Source organism: Mirounga leonina, unplaced genomic scaffold (genome assembly GCF_011800145.1).
Source record: "Mirounga leonina isolate KUSES-001 unplaced genomic scaffold, KU_Mleo_1.0 Mir_178, whole genome shotgun sequence".
Taxonomy (NCBI): Eukaryota; Metazoa; Chordata; class Mammalia; order Carnivora; family Phocidae; genus Mirounga; species Mirounga leonina.
In genome coordinates, this window is record NW_023270464.1 from 21508165 (window position 1) to 21529920 (window position 21756).

Genomic DNA, 21756 nt, shown 5'->3' on the forward strand with positions numbered 1-21756 from the left:
CTGTGAACCATGGACTTCAGCTGACCGTAATATGTCCTCGGTTCTAACGAAGGCACCACACTGACAGGAGCTGGTGACAGGGGGTGACAGAAGTGGGAGGGCAGGAGTGGCAACTCTCCAAGCTTAAGCTTCAAGGGGCCTCAGTCCCCGATCTGTAGAATGGGAACCACAGTCTCTTCCTCAGGGAGGGGGTGCAAGGGGCCCTGAATACAAAGATGCATGGTGCCAGCCTCATGCTTGGTCCAGAGGAGGCTGCTGAGGCAGGCCAACAACCTTTCCCTCTGTCCGTGCCATCTCTAGAAAGCCCATGCAATGAAGATACACTCGCCAGGCATCATCTGACACACAGCGCCGGTTGCTATCTCCTTGGCCCCTAGTCCCACGCTGTATCTTCAATAAGAAACGAAGAATTATGGCATGTAAGAGCTACTTCTTGGAATAAATTCAAAGTTAGGTTTGGGACACAGAGCACACATTTTTGAGAAGTGACAGGATGACCTAAGATTGGATTCAAAGTCATTTGAGACTGGTGTGAGGCATTTACTCTAGGCCAGGGGTTCCCGGGGGGCGGGTGGGAAGGTCCCTTTGCCATAGCCTGGGCCTAGGAAGAGGTTGGAAATGAGCCAGATGCTGAACGATGAATAGGGTGTGGAAAGGAAGAAAGGGGTGTGGGGGCCAAGCCAGGAGGCGAGATGGGCCTTTCAAGCAGGAATTACACAAAAGCAGCAGTGGGTGGTGTGGGATCGGCGTTCTGGAAAGAAGCCACTAGGGGCCGGGGAACCACCGGCAGAAAGGTGGAGGGTGAAAACACAAGGCTCCGTGAGCGGTCCCCAGGGAGCAGGGGGTGCCGTTTGCGTCTTGGAGATCAGCTGTAGTTGGCAACAAGTCCCTGAGGGTAGGGACCATGCGGGTCCTGTTCACCATTGTTTCCAAAGCCTAAAGGAAGGTTTCCCACAAACCCTCAATAAATACGTACTGAACAGATGAAAGGGAGAAAAATCAGCTCAGCAAGAGTGGCTCGGATGATAAAGATGAGGACAAAGAGGAGTGTGGTCAAATTTTGCAAAGATCAAGGACAGTGAAGTCAGGGTTCCTGGGGGAGCGGAGAGAGACAGGGAGCGCAGGGAAGAGGTTCAGGGGTAAGCGCAAGGTGAGCAAGCAGGCACTCTCTGCAGGGGGAGAGAGGGAGACAGGGCCAGCCAGGGCCGGGGGAGGTCCCTGTGCACAGGCCCACCAGGAGGGGCAGAGATCAGAGGAGTGGAGAGGTGGGGAGGGCTGGCTCTGAGAAGGCGACAACCAAGACAGAGACAACCTGTGAATAAGGCAGGTGCCCTGACCTGCGGACAGAGGAAGAGAGGGAGGGAGGACACAGGTTAGCTCCCCAGATGGCCTCTTCTCTCTCAACCAAGAGGCAAACGGTCTTTTGAGAATGCGTTTTGGAAAAGGGGATGAACCGAGAACTCCGGGGCCTGAAGCAGAGCCAAAGCGCCTTCCCTTCCGGCTTCTGGGAAAGAGCTAGAGTGTGACTCCTCAGACGGCAGCCGGAGACCCAGCCCCAGCCTATGCATGACTACTGCAGCTGAGGGCTGTCACATGGGTGACCAAGGTAACTAAAGGCCGTGTTGCTACAAAAACACCTCCCAACTTCTCCCCACTGACCCCTCTAGACCAGCCCCATGGTGTCTCATTCTATAGGACCTAGCCCCCAAATCGGCTGGGTGACGAGGAGGCCTGGATCCATTTCCTGACATTTTTGAGAACCAGGAAGCTTTCAGTAAACAATGAGGGGGCCTCATTAGGCATCAGATTCCATACATATTCCCGAGTAGGAGCTTTTTCATCCGGGTCTTTCAGAACCCCTGGAAAGGCTGAATATGTTGAGAATAAAGCAGATGCCAAGTGTGGAGTGCGTATTGGGAATGCATACAAGCCTCTGATAAGGGATGGAATGAGGTGATCTCCAAACATCTTGCAGCCCTGACATGCTATGAAAAATGCTATGGATCAGATGGAAGACAGATAGAGGGAAAGGTGGGGGAAGGAGCGGGGTCCTAATCACTCTGGTCAGAAAGGTCCCAATATTTATGATAAACACATGTTTAAGAAAGCAAAGTGCTTTCGTGCCACATCCATCACAGGGAGACTCGGGGAAATGCTGTCTCAAGCCAGGTAGCACAATGTGCCTGCCATTTCTTCCCAGGCTGCACATTTTTACATGGGATACAGAAGGGAATCAGACGGGAGAGCCCCCGGGGGGGGCCATACTATGAGCACTTCCACTCCCTGAATCCCCTGTTTCTTGCCATTACCCCAAAAGTGTGACCCCAGCCTTGCCTGCAGAGTCACGAGCACTCGCCGCTTATTTATCTGCCCCGGTGCATGCAGCTTTAATTATTTATGATAGTGTCTCATCACACTCGGGAATGTGTCTTGGAATCACTTCTCTCAACTGATGAAGCCTTTGTAATCAGAGACCTGCCTGGCTTAGCTGGTAAATCTCACTGAGGGGCGGGGCCGGCGCCACCTTTCCCGGGCCTGGGCGTCAACCAGGGACTCACAGAGGCGGGGTGAGCCAGACCCAGTTACGACGCTCAGTGCACGCTGTCTGTGGTTGCCATAGATGTTTTCGGGAAACAGTTAGGAGCCATCCACGGTCTACTGACAGGACAAAACTTCCTGCTTCCCTGAAAAGGACACTTTCCCTAATATTGGAGGGTTCTAACAAGCTGGAGTTAGCTCGTGATGCCCCTCAGATGATGTACTGTTTATTCCCTTATTCTGTCTGGTCTTCATCAATAAACCCACTTCCCCTCCATCTCCACCGACCCCTTCTTGTTCTCACAGAACTACCACCTGGATCCTTCAAAAGTCCACTTCGAATCACAAGCCCAGGGATTAGGAAGGAAGGTTTTTTTCTCCACTCAGTTTTGTAGGGCCATAGCTCCTTGGCTGGGGCGGGGATCCTGACATTAAAGGACACTCAGATCCCATGGCTCTCTCCAGGGCTCACACTTATTCTGATGGCCCAGAGGAAACTTCCTTCCCACGTGCAAGATTCACCCCCATTTGACAACCACAGGGAAGCTGGTATCAGGAACTCAGGTGAGCACAGACACAACCCAGAGACTCTACACCAGGAGCTCAGAACTTCCCCTAAAGGGCATATGGTCCATCCTCATTATTCATGGATTCTGGATTTACAAATTCGCCTCCTCGCTAAAACTTATGTGTAACCCCCAAACCAACACTCCTGGCGTTTTTGTGGTCATTCATAAACATGAAAGGAGTGGTGAGAAAAGGGAGTCACCCGATGGGCACATTCCCACATGAGGCTCTGCCTTTTTGTTTCAGTTCTCATAACATAAACCAGTGTCCTTTTCGTCATTTATTTGGTACCATTTAATTTTGAATATTTGTGCCTTTTATGGGTGATTTCACTGTTTAAAATGACCCCAAGCTCGGGGCGCCTGGGTGGCTCTGTCGTTAAGCGTCTGCCTTTGGCTCAGGTCATGATCCCAGGGTCCTGGGATCGAGCCCCACATCGGGCTCCCTGCTCAGCGAGAGTCTGCTTTTCCCTCTCCCTCTGCCGCTCCCCTGCTTGTGCTCTCTCTCTTTCTCTCTCTCTCTGTCAAATAAATAAAATCTTTTTAAAAAATTTTTTTAAATTAAAATAAAATAAAATGGCCCCTCAAGCATAGTGCTGAAGTACTCTCTAGCATTCCTATGAGCAAGAAGGCTGTGGTGAGCCTTATGGAGCAAATAGGTGTGTTCGAGAAGATTCGTGTGTTAGATAAAACTCTGTTCAGGCCTGAGTCATTGTGCTGCTGACCCTGAGTTTGATGTTAATGAACCAACAATATCTATTAAATAAGGCGTCTTCCAACAGAAGCGCACATAAAACAGGTTATGTATTGATTTGTTGATAAAAATGTTATGACCAGATATTCACAGGAGCCTAACCCTGTATGTCCCCTAGGAGCAATGGCTCAGCATCCACTAATTCAGTGTTTGTGGTGACTTTATGGGAACATAACTACTGTGAATAATGAGAATCAACTGTATATTCAATACAGCAAAGCCTAGGTCTCTGTTCAAATGTCAGCATCGCTATAGAAAGCTCTGCACCCCCAATTCTAGACCAAGCCTGGACCCCATGCTACCATCAGAGAAAGGCTTTCCTTCCAGCCACACCCACGTCCATCCAAGATGAACCTGACCCAAGGCAAGGCCTTCAGCCAGAGCAGAACGTTCTTAGCACTATGTTCCCCGCTATTTTGACAGGGGGTGTCCGATAAATACTAAGGCCAATTCTGAAGGACACGCAAGGACACCCAAGGTGGGGAGGCACATGACTGTGACTCGAGCCCAGTCCCTCCCACTGTGTCAGTCCTCTTACTAAAAATCAGAGCCAGGAAAACAGAAGCAAAGGTTAGTGCGAGAGCCGAATGCCCGCTCGGCTGTAAGATGGACCAGCAGGAGCAGCAAGAGGCCTGTGAGCTACGGTGTGGCCCGAGTACAGAGCGCTCAGCCAGAGCAAGAGAAAGACCCAGGGGGCTTCTTCCTTGGCTGAAACCCTGGACCAGCAGACAGAAGAAGAGAACCAATGGCAGAAGCCAGGGGACAGGGGAGAGGAACTCACAGCCTCCCAGTATCTCAGTTTTCCTGTTCGTAATATGAGGCCTTCGCCCAGCCCGTCCCTTCCAGCTCTCAGTCTCCAGGGGCCTCTGTACTCTCTCCTGAACTAGCTGACCATTTCTTGAGGGCAGGAGCAGGGAAGGGTGTGGGCTGGGGCTGCTAGGCCTACACAGAAGCTGGGACACCAGCAAAGGGACCACCTGCTGAATGGGAAGTCCAAGCCACAGAGTCTCCGGAAGAGGGGAGAGGCCCTAGCAGAGCTGAGCAGAAATACAAGGAGAGGGACTGGAACCAAGAGCAGGCAAGAAACGAGGAGGAAAGCGGTGCCCTGAATCCTCTGATCTGAGTGAGACATCTGCAGAGGGAGGGGAGGTGTCCTAGCAGTGGGGCCGTGAGGAGATTCTCAGAAAGTGCGCACTTCGGGGCACTGGAGGGGCAGCTAGGGAGGTGTTTCCATTCAAACGGTACTCACCACCCTTCATTCCCTTCCCTTCTCCTGGAGGTTTGGGTGGAGGGTCTGGTAAGCTCAGGGGCTATTGTCTGGACAGAGTCAGGTTACATTTCCTAAATGCAGGGCCAGGTCTCTAGAGAAGACCAGCCTTGGCTGTGCCCCCTGCCGTACTGGGAGCACGTCTCCATGTGGGGCTGGGCCTCCTGCATCCAGGCTGCTCCCCACCCTGAGCCCTCTCTGTCCAGGGGGCTCTGCCCCAGTGGAGACCCCTTGCCTAGGCTATTTTTCAAGTTTTGAGATGAACAGGGAGGGTCTCTTAAGAGAGTGGGAGGTTAGCAGGTGGTAGGTCACCTCAGAAGGTTCCAGAACCCCAGCTACGTGGTCTGTTGCCATGCCACCCTCCCCCGCCCTGCCCAGAAGGGACAACGCTCTACTCCAGTACTCACACGTGTCTGGCTTGTGGCAGCTGTGTCCCTGACGGAAGTACTGGGGGTTCTCAATGACCGGGATGCGGGTCATGCCGATGACCACCGTGTCTGGCCCGGCATCCAACGATGAGGGCGTGGTGATGCCATGGTTGATGTGGTGCAGCGGGCTGGCTGAGTCCTCCTCACCACTGATGACAGCCACAGGCCCTACGCGCACCAAGAGAGACACAGGGACATCAGTGAAGTCACACCTGGCCAGTGCCTAGCCCTGCCCACAGATCCTCTCACTATTTCTGCCACCACAGTTCCAGAAGAGTGAAACCCACTGGATGAGCATTCCCTGAATGCTCTGGAGTCTGCATTCAAAGAACCACCCCTTCGTTCTTCTTGAGAGAGAGAAAGGTCCACCCCATCACACCATGGAAACAGCTGCAAAAGAGTGTATCAAAATGACTCTGCCATGAATTATTTTCACTTCCCCCAAATCCAAATTAGTTCAAAATAATGCAAATTTTAAATGAGTTCTTTCTTATGTAGCAACAACGGGATAAAAAAAAATGTACATATAGCAGTCATTTGCACCTTGTCCCTCCTTCCTTCGGAAGCTTTAGAAACTATCAATGGTGGGTCCCACCCCAGTTTCTGATTCAGCTGGTCTGGGGATGCACCTGGGCGTCAGGATTTAAAGTACGCCCGTGTGAGTCCCATGCACAGCCAGGATCTAGAGCCTCTAATTAGGGCCTTGGAGTGCCTTAATCAGCCTTTCCAGAGTGGCCCTCAGATTCCTATAGGAATGTATCCAGCTTTCGCTGGACTCAGCTGTGGCCTCTCCCAGTCCACAGGGAGCTAAGCCCAGAACCTGAGCCAGACTTCAAAGTGACACGAATTCGGCTGCATCACTGTTAGCCTTCCTGCAACTGGGTCAGCTGCCCACTCTCAAAAGATCCACACTGCCCCAGTGACCCCAAGGAACATCGTTCACGTCTTCACCAACCCCAACTCCAATTTATAAACACAAGCTGACAAAGATAATTGTTGCCACAGTCTGGGCAGAACAAGGATTCTGTCTGGTGGGGCGATTCTCCCAAACATACAAATAAAACCGACATCAAGGGCATCGGCCGTGACTGTGGCTTCTTACAGCTGGTATTTGAAATGGGTGCTTTGCAAGACACACGGTCCCAAGACAAAGTGCCCTCTGTGATTCGGCTTTGCAGCTCGCACAATACTTCCGCTGTAGAAGTCCATCACACCTACCGAAGTTTATGGGGAGAACACTTCCCATCGAAGAGCAAGGTGAAGCACCAATGAAGCAGAACTAAAAGGAAGACTAGTGAACGTGAACTGAGGACCCTGAATTCCACTCCATGGAATTATTCCAGACAGGCTTATTCCAATCCACAACAAATGCCTGACAGGTTTTGGAGGCCCCGTGGAAAAGGAGCAATGCATGGCGATAATCACTCGCCCTGCAAACAGAGGCCAGTTCCTGAAAACACCTTGTAAACTCTGAGAAACTTCGTCACGATTCCAATTAAACACTGAAAGCGGGCATGGGTTTTTCTCCTTCCTCTCTCCCCAAATGCCTCTAAAATATAAAGAAATTAAAGAAATATTGGTGAGCCAAGAGCAAGAAGAGGGGAGACCAGAGGAAATAAGATATTTCAATGTTTTGGAAGATGAAAAGTGAAATGATGTAAGCTTGCTTACAGAGGGGCTGCAGGGGGAATATTTAGAGAAAGTCAGTTCTGCTGAGTCGCCCAGGACTTGAACGGACAGGGTAACCCGGAAGGCTGGATCGGGGCTCGGGGTTGGAACAAATTACCCAAGCTATGACCTTGGCCCCAGCCCACCAGTCTAGTGGTTTCTTCCTGGAGAAAATTAAGTGGAAAGGCTGAGGGGAAGGGCTGGTTCCCTTCTTGCTGCTCCTGGAAGACAGAAACCCCCGGAATACCCATGCCTCTTACTGACCCTACTCCCAGTCTCCTCCCCTGAAGGAGATTCAGAGGATGCTTCTCTGCAGAAACTGAACGCCTCAAAAAAAACCACCTAGATGTTAGGGTGCCTGGGTGGCTGACTATTGATTTTGGCTCAGGTCATGATCTCAGGGTCATGAGATCAAGCCTTGCATAGGGCTCCACGCTCAGCAGGGAGTCTACTTAAGATACTCTCTCTCCCTCTGCCCACCCCCTGCTCTCTCTCTCTCTCTCTCTTATTTAAAGATAAATAAATCTAAAAAAAAAAAAAGTACCTAGATGTTGACATTTGGCGGTCTCCTAATGAAGTCATGCTTAGTCTGTGATCATGCCATAGTGAAGGCTAATAGTTGAAGAGGCCCACCTATGTGCATAAAGTGCTTTCTAGAACTCAATTCCTAAATATGAGAGAACAGTCCAGGATCCTCAGACATTTCAGCAAAGCTTCAACATGAAAGAGAGAGGGCAAGACAAAGAGATAATTAGGGACCTGCAGGAAACAGAGCACTGCAAGGAGCAGAAGACTTTTTTTTTCTAAATCACAAATATTCTCAGAGAGACAAATGAAGACATCACATTCATAAAAAAAGATATTTAAAATGTGAACAATTCAAGGGTCAGAAAGAGTCCTTGAGAATTATGACCATCAGAATTCAAAAGCCAAAGAGGAGTGGAAGATAAAGCCAAGGAGATCAGAAAGTCAAACAAAACAGAAAGAGGCAGTAAATAGGAAAGAAAAGAGAAGAAAATTAAAGACTCAATCCAGAGATTCAATATCTGACTAGAAGAAAGGTGGCAGGGTAGGGAGAGGGAGAAAGGGAAGGAGAGAGAATAGAAAAGATGGAAGGGAGGATAAAAAATTAGGGAAAAATTTCTCCAAATGGCCTGTCTACTCAGTTTCAAGCATAATTAATACATGCACGTGTGCATCTGCCCACGCACACACGCGCACGTACACATAGGCATACACACACATATATCAAGGCACAAAGTTATAAAATGCCAGAACCCTGAGAATAAAGAGAAGATGCTAAGAGCTTGTAGGAGGGAGGGATAGGTCATATTTCAAAAGGAACAGAAATCAGAAAGACAATGCATAACATAACATAACAACCCACTGTGACTAAGCTGAGCAATCCCTTCAAATTTTTTTTTAAGATTTATTTATTTATTTGAGAGAGAAACAGAGAGCAGGAGGAAAGCAGAGGGAGAGAATCTCCAGCAGACTCCCTGCTGAGCATGGAGGTCAACACGAGGCTTGATCTCAGGACCCTAAGATCAAGCCCTGAGCTGAAATAAGATTTGGATGCTCAACTGACTGAGCCACGCGGGTGTCCCAATTCCTTCAAATTTTTGATGCACAAATTTTCAGCCTAGAATTCTACCCCTAAAAGTGTATTCACAGGACGGCCTGGGTGGCTCAGTCAGTTAAGCGTCTGCCTTCGGCTCAGGTCATGATCCCAGGATCCTGGGATTTAGCCCCGTGTCGGGCTCCTTGCTCAACGGGGAGTCTGCTTCTCCCTTTGCCTGCCACTCCTCCTGCTTGTGCTCTCTCTCTCCCTGACAAATAAATAAAATCTTTAAAAAAATAAATAAAAGTGTATTCACCCATTGCAAGGGCAGAAGACAGGTACTTGCAGGTGTGCAGACGCTCACCTCCCCCTTCCTAGGAAGCAGCAGGAGGGGACGCTTTGGCAAAACAAAGGGGCAAACGGGGAAAAGAGGGAATGTAAGATCCATTTCCAAGCGACAGAAGGCCCCCGCACCCGGGTCTGTTCCCAGCATTATGGGATGTGGGTTGTTATAGCAACATGGCGGCAGGACACAGAATCAGGAGGAGTTTGGAGAAGACAGAAACGATGGGACTTGAGCCTTTTACAAAAGGCTGTTTCTTTGAATCTGTGTCTCAGGGAGTCAATGGACAGCGAGTGGTCCACACAAAGTTCCAAAGCCTGTGATCTAAAACAGTCTCTGCTTTCTCAACATTATTCTAGGATCTGAGAAGACCAGGGAAGAGCCACAGGGAGGAGAAGGGTCCTGCTACAGGCTCCCAAGCCACAGGAAGGGACAGGGTCACCCAGGAAGACTTCACAGAAATAAATGAATAAAGCAGACTTCGAAGCCCTGGGAAAACTAATACTTAGAATGCGGGCAGAGGAAGGGCAGCAGGGAAAGGAACATGAGAAGAAACAGCCAGAAAAGCAGAAGAGAATCAGAAAACGACACTGACTTAGAAGTCAAGAAGGAGAATACCTAGAAGGTCAAGAGCATACTCTATCAAGGCCAAGTAGAATGAAGAATGAAAATAGGCCACTGTATCTGTCAATGAGAAGGTAGCCTTAGTGAGAGCAGGTCCCAAAGAGGACTGGTGGGAGGAAAACATTCCCCAGCTATAGCGTATGGGGAGTCAACTGGAGATCTCACCATTGTCGCCATTTTTATTGAGCACTTTCTATGCAACAGGCTCTGTAAATGCAATGTCTTTAACTTTATAATGCCTCTATGAGGTTGGTGCCTTTATTCTCCCCATTTTACAGATGGAAGCACTGAGGCACTGAGCAGTGACCTGCCCAAGGACACACAGCACAAAATGGGATGCAAAGTGGTGGATGCTCACTGGGCTACAAACCTGGTCTGCCCCAGAGTCTAAGCACATAACAGCGACACAGCACTGCTTCCCAGCAAGTGCAGACCATGAGGGGGAGAGCATGTGTTCAAAGGGACACTTGGTCAATTCTGGCACATCATCCTCCTCATGAGCAGCTGCTTTAAATTGCAAGTCCCTGAGACCCTTTTTAAAGAGGTTGCTCTTGATCCTCGAGAATAGGGACAAGAGTGAATTACCTCATTAGACTCATGCAGATAGATTACAGATAATTCATCATGAGCTCTGCATCCCAGAGCTGCAGAACGCTTGCATTCAGCTACATCCACATCAAAAAGAGCACGGCGCTGTCAGACTGCTGTCTGGTCCCTGAAGCCCTCCTACTCACCTCCACTCTTCCACGAACCACATCCCTTAAAATAAAAGCCATGAAGAGTGCAGAGACCCCTCACTTCAAAGAACCTATGAGGAGACCCTTGCAGCTCGCTCCTGCCCACCTGCAGGGTCCCCAGCAGGGCTGTGGCCAGCGCTGGGGTGAGACAAGTCCTCTGGGGACAGGGCTGCTCTGGGTATGGCAGGATATGTGGCCTCTCTGGACCTGGGCGTTCAAAGGCAGTCTCGGGTTCCTCAGTTGTAACAAATGTACCGCCGATGATGAGGGAGGCTAGGTATGTGGGGGGAGAGGGGGCGGGGAGATATAAGGGAACTCTGTACCTTCCACCCAAATTTGCTGTGAACCAAAACTGCTCAGTAAAATAAAGTCTAATAAAAAAAATATATTTTTAAATACATGTTAAAAAAGCCAGTCTCCCCACCCAGCATACAACATATTTGCAAACACACCCCGGGGTGACAGTACTGTCCTGGGTTGAGATCCGCTGACAGGGGAACCCGCATTCACCCTAGGAACCAATTTATCCTTCTGGCTCCAGCCAGGTCTCAGGTCTCAAGAGAAAACCCACAGACTTGGGGCCCCTGTGAGGAAGAGGCATTTCTTCTCACCTTAATAACCACAGAGAAGAATTTATTAAGCTACAAAGAAGAACAAGTAACGTGGGAGACATCTCATCTGTCCACACACACACTGTCTAGGTACCTGTGACGGGCCTCTCTGCTGTCTCTAATCCATTCCTAATCCTAATCCAGGACACATTATTGTGTTATGTAGCACTAATAAACAAAAGGAAAAGACACAAGCCTTTGCAAGGCTTGCTGGTCAGTTCAAGCTTTTGAGAGAGAACCAGGAGGGAATCTAGGTCGGCTCAGACATCCCCATCACATGATTCTCTTCCCAAATCAGTGCCTTTTTTTTTCTTTCAGACGTAGAGTGGGTTTTGCTCTTCTAACCATACCATAATTGAACCACTGGATAATTAGAGAAAGCCTGAGGGCCCCAGCAGGTGTCTTGCCCAGCAGAATGGTCCAAACTGTCTTTAAAGAGTCTCTTCTCTTTCCCTCTCTGCTCCTTCAATGCAGAAAAGTAGGGGGCTGAAATGGAATAGCTTAGATTTTCATAAGCAGTTGATTCCAATGTGGGGTCAGGTGCCCCCAGAAAGCAAAGGTCTCTGATGAAAACAGGAGATGGGACTTCACTGCAGTAGAGTAAGCTCTGACCCACCAGGTGGGCGGAGGCCCCATCGCAGGGGATCTGGGGGATGCAAGTTGCCATGAGGTCTGCAAGGACAGGTGTCCTGTGGAAGCCTCTGGTGAGTCAGGGTTCTTGGTGGACAAAGAGGAGTGCATTTGTACACTGCACAAAACCAGTGATGGAAAAGCAGCCATCTCCCTGGTAGCGCATCAACACATAAACACTGCCCCTTTCACCAGGGGGAACACTTCTTTGGAATTACTTCTCCAATATCCACCAACTCCCCAACTTTCAAAGCATTAACAATTCTCAGGAATTTATCCCCAAGAAAATCCAGCCACTAGTTCAACACAGTGGCATTTGCTCAGCCAGTTTATAGACGTGATTCTTCTCTAATTTCCAAAGAAATGCCTCAGAGTCCCAAGGACGTAACTATAACAATTATTCTCTTTTCATTTGACCCACAAGATGTACTATTATTCCCATCTGACCAACTAGGAAACTGATCCTCAAATAAGTTTAATTCATTTTCCAAAAATTGCCTAGGTAGGAGGTAATGGTGCTTATATATGAATCTATGTTTGTCCATCTCCAAAGTTCTTACTCTTCCCACTCAACTACCCGTTTTCTCAATACTATTGCTAACATGAAGTATTTATTTAAAGATTTTATTTACTTGAGAGAGAGAGCATGAGTGGGGTGGAGAGGCAGAGGGAGAGGGAGAAGTAGACTTCCCACTGAGCATGGAGACTCACATGGGGCTCGATCCCAGGACTTGGGAGATCATGATATGAGCTGAAGACAACCACTTAACTGACTGAGCCACCCAGGTGCCCTGACATAAAGTATTTTTTACAAGCAGAACTTGGTATAAATACATGAGGCCATATAAAGAAGTCAGGACATCTGAACCAAGGCATCTAGAAATAGATCACCAAATATTTTCAAGGCAGTACCAAGCCATATAAGATAACTTTGGGTAGTCAAGGCCAAAGTTATGGCTAAATCGTAAAATCCTGGGGCCAGAATCCATCCATTTCTTCATTCCTTCATTTATCTTTGTACTTCCTTCCAAGGAAGGGGGCAATTTCACCTACCAATTCACAAAACCCTCTTAGGAACTGTGATTGTTATGACCGCTGTTCACCAAGCATTTCTAGGCATCACTAGGAGGGCAGTTTTCTGCACCCCTTCAAGTTACACAGCGGCGCCCCATCATTTTCCTTGGCTAATGAGAAGTGAGCAGAAGCAGTCCACATCACTTACACATGGAAGATTTAAAATCCAGTGTGTGACCTGCTGCATTCTCTTTTCCCTGCCTTGGCAACTGTGGAAGTATGAGGCTGAGCCTCAGGCAACTTCTGCCCCTGAGTGAGGCCGACACAGAGCAGGTGGATCTGTGGCGTAAGTGAGAAATACAGTTTGGTCGTTTTAAATCATTGAGATTGAAAGGGGTACTGTTTGTTATCACAGAATAACCTAGTTCGTGCTGACTAATACAGCAGTGAAACCATTCCCACAGTGAACAAGGTTACTTTAATGTTTTCCTTCACACCGTTTTCAACAAATCTTTCCAAAATTGTCCTATGCAAAACAAAGGGTGCATCTTTCATCCTCAATGATATAATTCATTTAAAATGTCTCCTCCCTCTCTGTCCCAAAATTGAGCTCTAATCTAATCTAATCTAATCTAGCTCCACATAGAGCCAGACCATGACCTCCACGGTTGAGAGAGACTTTCCCCCCACCCCAGATCAGACTTGGGAAGTAAAAGAAAACAACTATGAACGGGTCTCATGTTTTTAATGTGTCAGAATGAAGCAAACAAGCCAACCTTTGGATTAAGAAAATGATTTTTTAAAAACCTCAACCTTTTCCTACTGATAAAAACCAAATATTGATGTGTCCCTGGTGGGTGAGAGCTTCACATCAACAAATCTGGGAGCAGGAACTCATAAAATGGAATAAGGTGAAAGCACAACAAACACAATTAAAAATCCAGCCACGCTCAGAGAGGGATTCCATTTACTGTCTCATAAAAAGAGCCTAGTCCTCAGAGGCAAACAAAAGAAAATCAATTTCTTTAATTTTTATTGGTAGATGTGGGACAGAGGCCAAGTGAAGATGGGCTGTGCCCAAGAGTATACCTGGGGACAAGTCACCAACTCTCTGTTCCTGGGCCAGCTCCTGGGGTCCCTTCCCCTTTTTTGTCTCCTCCAGCTTCCAGACTGAGGTCGCCATCATGACTCCCCAAGCTTGCAGACCCGCACGCTGCCCAAGATGCCATGCCCTCCTCATTTCTCTGTGCCCCTCCCTGAATCATTTCCCAAAAGATAACCTCTATTCTCTGGCTTGAATTCCCTCCTGGCCTCTTACGGGAACCAAAGGCACTGTTCATGCCTCATAGCATCCATACTTGGGGGTATCACTTGGTGATTGAAAATGATGCCTCTGATCAAGCAGCCTAAGGACACACATTTAAGGAAAGGGAAGGGAAGGCAGGACTGGCGCTCTGAACACGAGGCTTCCCTTACCTCAGTTAATCATCACGACAACCCTGGGGGTAGATCTTGCCATCCCAGTAATGCAGTTGAGGAGACTGAAGTCCAAGGTTTCATCATTCGCCCAAGGTCACATAGTTAATAAATGGTAGACAGACCCACGTCTATCTGACTTCATAGTTTGGGCTCATTTCATGGTGCCATGCTGCCTGACCCTCTAGCATCGCTTTTCTGACACTGGGACAAGTTATAATGGATCAAGCACAATCTCCTTCCCACTCCCAATCTTTATTCCCTTGAGACTCATCTGTAGGAAAACTGGCTTCATTTAGGAGTGGAGCTCATGACATTTTGGGAACTTTAGACCCAGAACCTATGCACCAGGTTGTAGCTGGAAGGGGCAAGTCCTACATAGGAGCGCAGAGGCAGAAGAATGGCAGGCAGCAAGGTGCCTGAGAATAAGAAAATATGCAACTGAGAGGGAAGGCGAATGTCATCAGCTTTCTCCAAAGACTCTTTATATATATGGTATTTCAGACATCCCAGGCACAAAGAGGAAGCAAGTAACTACCTTCCAGTTGCACATATAAGACAAGTGGAATACATAATACTGGTTCCCATAAAAAGCTTACAGCTCAAGCTCAACATTCCTCAGTTCGTCCTTAGCCACTGTACTGGGGCTAGTCAGCGTCACCCCAAAACGGAGGCACATATTTTCCCCTAAAGAATTATGCATAGCTTTTCCCCCAACCTAGTGGGAACTTCCAGCGAATGAAAGGAGACATCGCAGTTTGTGAGCATGCTGTACTAGGTGCTGCCATGTTGGATCACTGATGTCTCCATACCCTTCACCCACTCACTCATGTCAACTTTTTCACTAACAGAACTGTTCTGCAGAATCTGTGCCATCTTATTTCAACACCATGAACAAGAGAATGACAGGCCAAATTCATGGGAGCTAAAGCCCGAAAGCCCCTGATTTTACCTAGTTCACAAGAGGGAAACTCAGTATCTAAAACACCTTTGGTTGACCTGTGGATGAAAAGTCAGGAGAAACTGAGGCCCTGTAGACATGGCTCATGGGGGCTTCCCAGTAAGAAAGGCCTCCCACAGCTGCATGGGGCTCACACACTGCTTTGCATGCAGTAGCTTACCCAGGATAAGAGTACACGTGGAGTGATGCTATAGCACACGGTCACCTGTAGAAAACCCAGCTTCTTTATCCAGAATAACAGCTAAAGCCCGTTGAGCATTTATTGACCACCAGGCACCAGCCTGGGCTCAGTGTCCACATGATCTCATTCAGGGCCCACAGTGGCTCAGTGAGGTGGGTCCCGTAACTAGAGTCAGAGCAGTGAGGTAGTCTGCTCAAGGCATGCAGCTAGTGAGTGACAACATCGTGATTCTAGATGGAGCTGTAAGACTCCAGAGTCCATGTTCTTAATCACTCCCCTGCCTGCCTCATGGTACGTAATCACATGGCCTCAAATCGGCGAGGTCTACAGTGAAAACACTTCAGAACTACAATGCCCCTAAATCCAAGATGCTGAAATGCCGCCTAAATTTATAGATGGAGAGAAACCATGAAAGGGCAATGACTTCTTCCAGGCCATTCTGAGACTGTAAACTCATTCCTAAGGCCTGAGAATCCTGCGTTCACACCCAACTCACCCTGGCCCATCACCTTATGCCAAAGAAGATATTTCTCTCGTTATTAGAAAATGTTCACTGGAAGATATAAGGCCTCCTGGCAGTCTCAAGTAGGGAGGGTAATGAGATCACAGAACCTTTTAGAATGGGAGACCCATGACAGATGTTAACTAGACTTCTTATGGTGATCATTTCACAATGTATACAAATATCCAATCATTATATTGTATACTAGAAACTAACACAATGTTATGTGTCAATTATACTTGAATTAAAAAAAAAAAAAAAAGGATGGGAGGATCCCACAATTTTGTGCATTAAAACCCATAATCTAACAGCAATGGATACCCCTCATTTCTGTATGACACTCACAAGGCTATTTCCTCTCCATGAACTCAATCACCACAGCAACCCAATGAGATCCTCAAGATAGGGGCTACATCCCCCTTTTCACACATGAGGAAACAGAGACTCAGAGTTGTTAAACTGACCTACCACAGAATCAGGAGAGAGCTGTGACTTGAACCCGGCTCTTCTGATTCTCAATCCAGTGCTCTTTTGAGTTCATATCAAACTTACCTCCTCTAGAAAAGTAAAAGGTGGTTCCCCATCTGGGAGTAAGACCCAAAATGGCATTTCTGAGTCCCTGTAGACATGGCTGATGGGGACTTCCCAGTAAGAAGCCAGTAAGAAGAGGACACCCCGCCAAATGGATCTCTGTGGAAGGTGTTTGGGGATCTCAGGAGTTTGGCTGTGATTCCCTTACCTAAGATTAGAAATTGACAAGGGGTGACTTTTAAACCACAGGGCTAGCACACATGATAGACCCAGACAAAGGGAAAGTGTGCCTTAGGAAAGGCAGTGCAAGGCCAAAGTCAGCCCCAGGAATGTCCAGAAAAAACTGCCCCACAGAATGCAGATTCTTGCCACCGTCCCTGGAAGGGACAACAGGGCTGTCAAGACATGCCCAGGTTTCCCTGCAGTCTCTAGATGAGAAACCAGGGTTCTACGGTGGTACCCACAGAGTTTGGCAGAGTTCAACATCATCTAAAGGCCCCACACCATGCATGTCCCACCAGAGGCCCTGCCCTTTCAGAGGTGACGGGCTGTTGTAGGTGTGCCTCCCGGCCTTTCTGTGGTCTCTCACCTACTGCTCGCTGGACCAGCGGTTGGCACCTACCTACCATGGCTGAACATCACCAGGTCCAGCTCTCTGTCAAGGCAAGTGTTGCCTCCAACAGGACTGTACATCCAGCTCTCAGAGTCCTGTAACAGTAGCCCTCCACCCTGCATCCATGGCAAGGGTATCTCTGTGGACAAGTCACAGAACGGTCCTATGAAATTTCACCTTGGAACTTAGTTTTGCTATTAGCCTGTGTTATCATTTTCATCAGAAACACCATGTCCTTAGAAAATTATGAGAAAACCATATCTATATTTGACCGCTACATATGAACTTGCCCTATTGCTAGATTGTCCTGGGGTTAACACTGATCGGTCTCCTTGCTCATCCCAATTCAAGCTCCTCAGCTGGTCCTGAAGTTTCCAGATCATAAATCTCTAAGGTCAAGAACTCTATCCTGTGTATCTTTGAAGCTCTTTGAGGCCCTAGTAAAATGCCTTTAATACAGCAGGCAGTCGGAAAATAGGTGCTGTCCACGGGTTATCCCAGGTATCAGTAGGCACTGCCTCCCAAAGTGTATCAGGTTCCTTTCGCTGCTGTAACAAAATACCACAGGCTCAGTGGCTGGAAACAATGGAAATTTAATCTCTGACAGTTCTGAAAGCAAGAAGTCTGAGATCCAGGTGTCAACATGGCCATGCTCCCTCTGAGACTCTGAGCAGAATGCTTCTTTGCCTCTTCTTAGCTTCTGTTGGTGGTCAGCAGCCCCTGGGCACTCATTGGCTTGTAGATGCATCATGCTTCCTGGTCACATGGCCTTCTTCTCTCTCTGTGTGTGTATGCATGTCTATCTCTGAGTCTCTCATTTTTATAGGGCCACCAGTCAACTTGGATTAAGAGCCCACTCTACTCTAGTATCACATCTTAATGTATGTCATAATCACACCTGCGAAGCCTATTTCCAAATCAGATCACATGCACAGGTATCAAGGGTTAAGACTTCAAGATATCTTTCTGCAGGACACAGTTCAATCCACAACCCAAGTCTCCCACCTATCTCACTCTCAACCCTAGGATGAGAGGGCATTATAAGAATGATGAAAAAACTGGTTCTGGGATAAACTGGGAATGCACTCTATGGGCATTTAACCTTCCAAGGGCAACTTCCCAACAACTAGAGCACTAAGCCCATTCCAGAGTCCTCAAAGGTGACCCTAACATTTTAGTTCCTGATGCAGGTTGCACCTTCCTAATTGGCCTTCCCACACACACGCTCAGCAAACCCTACCTCGTGTGCTGGGCTGTCAGCTAGAGACTAGGGAGAGAGAAGACACATCCCTGGTCATGAAGGTCCCCAGGTCTACAAGTAGGACACACAATAAACCAAGAGAGATGACGCATGTGGCAAGGAGCATGTTACAGGTGCACCCGGGGCAGTACGACAGCGCAAGGGAGACACTGAGCCAGGGCAGAAGAGAGAGAGGAAGGCAGCCCGAGAAGGACCCCCACCCAGGAAACACTCTAGGTCCATCACCTTTTATCCCTGCAAACAGTCCTTGCCCCACCCCAGAGGACCCACCTTCTCTCCTGCCCCATGACACTATCTCTGCTTACGTGGTGGCCATCACCTCCAAGACACCTTGAACCTTGGCCACTGCCTCTTCTCCCCACACACCTGAGCTGCAGTTGGGCAAGGCCCTCAGCAGCCCCTATTAATCTCTTGGTTCACTCATCCCCTTCACAGACAAGCTGTAAAACTGATATAAGCATTTCATTTGAACAGAGCTACAGCAGGAACAGAGGAGGGGGCAGAGGGTCAATTGATTTCCAGCATGTGAAAGTATAAATACAATACCAAAATCAATCAGAATAACACCGTATCAACTCTGTGATCTCTTCCCTTGTATGGCACGTTTTATAGACTGTAGTACCTGTTCCTGTTTGCACACCTGCCCCAGCCCGGGGCAGGGGCTCCACTGGCCAGGCCAGCACTCAGACAGCTATGCTCTCTGAGAAGCCGCTTGAGTCACAGAGGGCAAAGCAATGACATCACAGGCACGTGTCCACCAGGCCATCACACACATGTTGGAGATCCCATGTGTGTTCACACAGATGTGCTCCTGAGCAAGAATACACGTGAACTCACACATGAAGCAACACCAGTTTGTTGTTCATTGAGCAGGTGTGTAAGGAGACTCACTGGTCTGCATTTCTCTATAATTTCACTCCTCCATATCACCAGACAAACTCTTTACCATGGGTAATATATATAAAATACTTAAGTGTAATACATTGAGGATATTAAATCCTCAAGCCAAATGTCCCACCAAGGGATAGTGAGGTAGGTGGAGATGAGGGAGATGCTAGAAGTAGTAGCAGTGAGTTAGTCGTTTATTTCCCTGAAGATGGACACATGGGCTAGATTGGTATAAAGGGAAAAAAAATCCCAAGACTTAACCACCTAATCTCAAAATGCATATTCTTCTTCATCTTTGTGACTTCCTGCAATCACTCTTCAGGTATTATTCTTGTACTGACTTCCAGATCAGGTAACATTATTAAACCTACCAATTCATAAAACTTCTCATTTTCATCATCAAAACCCAATTTCCTCGGGAATCCATTAACAACCTAAAGGAGATTCAGGTAAGGAATTGAAACTTGTCAAACTATCTCATTGTTCAGTTCACATATGTTTAGTTTATAATTATTAAAAGGACGGTGACCAAACATCCTGATTTTCCTAGGGCAGTCCTGTGTACACTTGTTGTGTATGATTTTTCATAGTGCCCACTATGCTTTGGATGAAAAAACAACAGAATCACTCTAATGAATGGTAACTTGGGCCTCCTGGGTATGGAAGTGGAGGGGTGGAGAAAAGATGGTCATGGGTAGAATCAATTGCCCTTTTGGACTCCAGACACCAGGGGGCAATACCACAAGTAGGCAGCAAACCACTCTAGCCAACATGCTTCCATAAATAAATACCACTTGATGATGATGATGATTTTCCATTCCCTCCTCTCTCTCTCCTCCCTTCTCCCCCCCCCCCCCCTCAGGGTACAGGTCAATCAATCTTAGGCCGTCTTGATCTACTTGGAAAGCTTAACTGCCATGAAGCTAAACCACTTGTCCTCTGGTTCCAATCTCTTAGAGAAATTAGTGCCAATGGAAGTGTCAGTATCAATTTCATAATGTTATTGGATGAAGGCAAGGCTGGGCCAAGTCCCATATACCTGACGGGCTATCAAAGTGATGAGGATTATGGGTAAGGAGACAGACAGCTCTGACAGGAAAGGCAATGACTCAAGATCTATTAGACTGACAAGACTATCTTTAAGCCATATCACTTAATGCTGACATGGGTACGTTTCCCACAGACACTTGGAATACTGGATGCAGAGCGTTTCTGGTGTCTCCAGGGGTAACTAGAGAGCCTGGAGGCCAGCAAAGCAGCCCTTCGCCCTGCACCTCTCCCGAGAGCCTTGGAACAAAGGGTTCGAAAGAAAATGAGGATTTTGCTCTCGTGATAGGAAGACTTAAATATCTGGCCCCCCCTTTTCCTTCTTCTTTTTCTTTTTTTTTTTAATTTTTTCTGCCTTCTAAAGAAAATGTCAAGATAAAATGTAGGCTTTGTATTTAAATTTAATTCCTTTGCAGAGTCGAGGGAAGGCTTGGGATTATTAAAATGGAAATCAAGATCTTGGAAAAGGCAAACCATCCTAGCAGGAAAAGAGATTTGTCATGGAAGGCAAGAGCAACAGATGGATGCCACAAGGGTCCTGAATTCTAATCCAGGTTCTTACACCAGCATTGCTGTGAATACAATGGTGTGCGATGGGGAAGCAGTCGCGTTGTTTCTTTGAGACTTCAAATGCCTCACTTAAGGTCAACCATAACCTCCTGCTACACCACAGCACGGTGAGGAAATGAAATGCTGACAGCCACCAAGGGCAACAGAGGGATTGGAGGATTTTTTTCAGACCTGGCAAGGTCTGCAGAAACTGTTTTGTGTTGTTTTATTTTCCCTGTGCTTGACACAAGATGCACAGAAGCAGCTCTGGAGCTGAGGATGATGGCATGGGAGCACCAAAAAGACAACAGAGAAGAGCCGGCCCGACTCCTGCTAAGTGCGCCCCATGCAAGGATGTGCGACTCCCACTACTTCCATAGTAAGCCCAGGCTACTGTAAATTGTCTAGGTTCACAGCTTATTTCCCCTCGTTCTCATGAGTTTATGTTCCCAGGGCAGCAGGCGTAATTTCAAGCTGTGAGGTTACAGCTACTTAAGCAGGTTTGCTTTATTATTTTTTAATTGCTTAACAATATTGTTTGTTAGCATTCTATTAAAAACCCCACAGTGTTTCGTAATGGAATTTTAAATTCACCCTAGTTTAACGTGTCCATTTCAGAATATGTGTGTGTTTACGGGGTGAGCCAACACCAGTATTCATCAACTGATCTTGACATTGACCTCAGCAGTTAGGCAAAGCGAAATGATCGACGGGAAAGATCCGTAGGTAGCAAGCCTTAGCTGGATAATGTCAATCCCAGCCAAGGAGCTGCTGTCAGTATTATTTGGAACTGCTGACTTCCCAAACGCCCTCAGAACATTGGCCTAATATGCAAATGTGTGAATCAGGGGATTCCTCCCAAGATGCCTTTAAATAGCAAGCCCTTTAAAGGCACAGTAGTAGAGGTGAGGGTATTTTATGATCATTAACCAACTGAAGGAGAAGTTGGGACAGAGAAACTCAAAGTGTTAGAAGTCCCCTATAATCAAAGATAGTTCAGAATTAA

General features: G+C 47.6%; 1 protein-coding gene across 3 annotated transcripts in view; it reads right to left on the bottom strand.

Annotated features, from left to right (window-relative positions):
• Nucleotides 1-21756, bottom strand: part of NTRK3 (neurotrophic receptor tyrosine kinase 3) — a 379212-nt gene that overhangs the window by 143214 nt on the left and 214242 nt on the right. For all 3 annotated transcript variants that reach the window (XM_035024094.1, XM_035024095.1, XM_035024096.1), the window contains exon 12: nucleotides 5533-5721. In XM_035024094.1, coding sequence (XP_034879985.1) covers nucleotides 5533-5721 — 189 coding nt within the window. The remainder of the gene's footprint in view (nucleotides 1-5532; nucleotides 5722-21756) is intronic.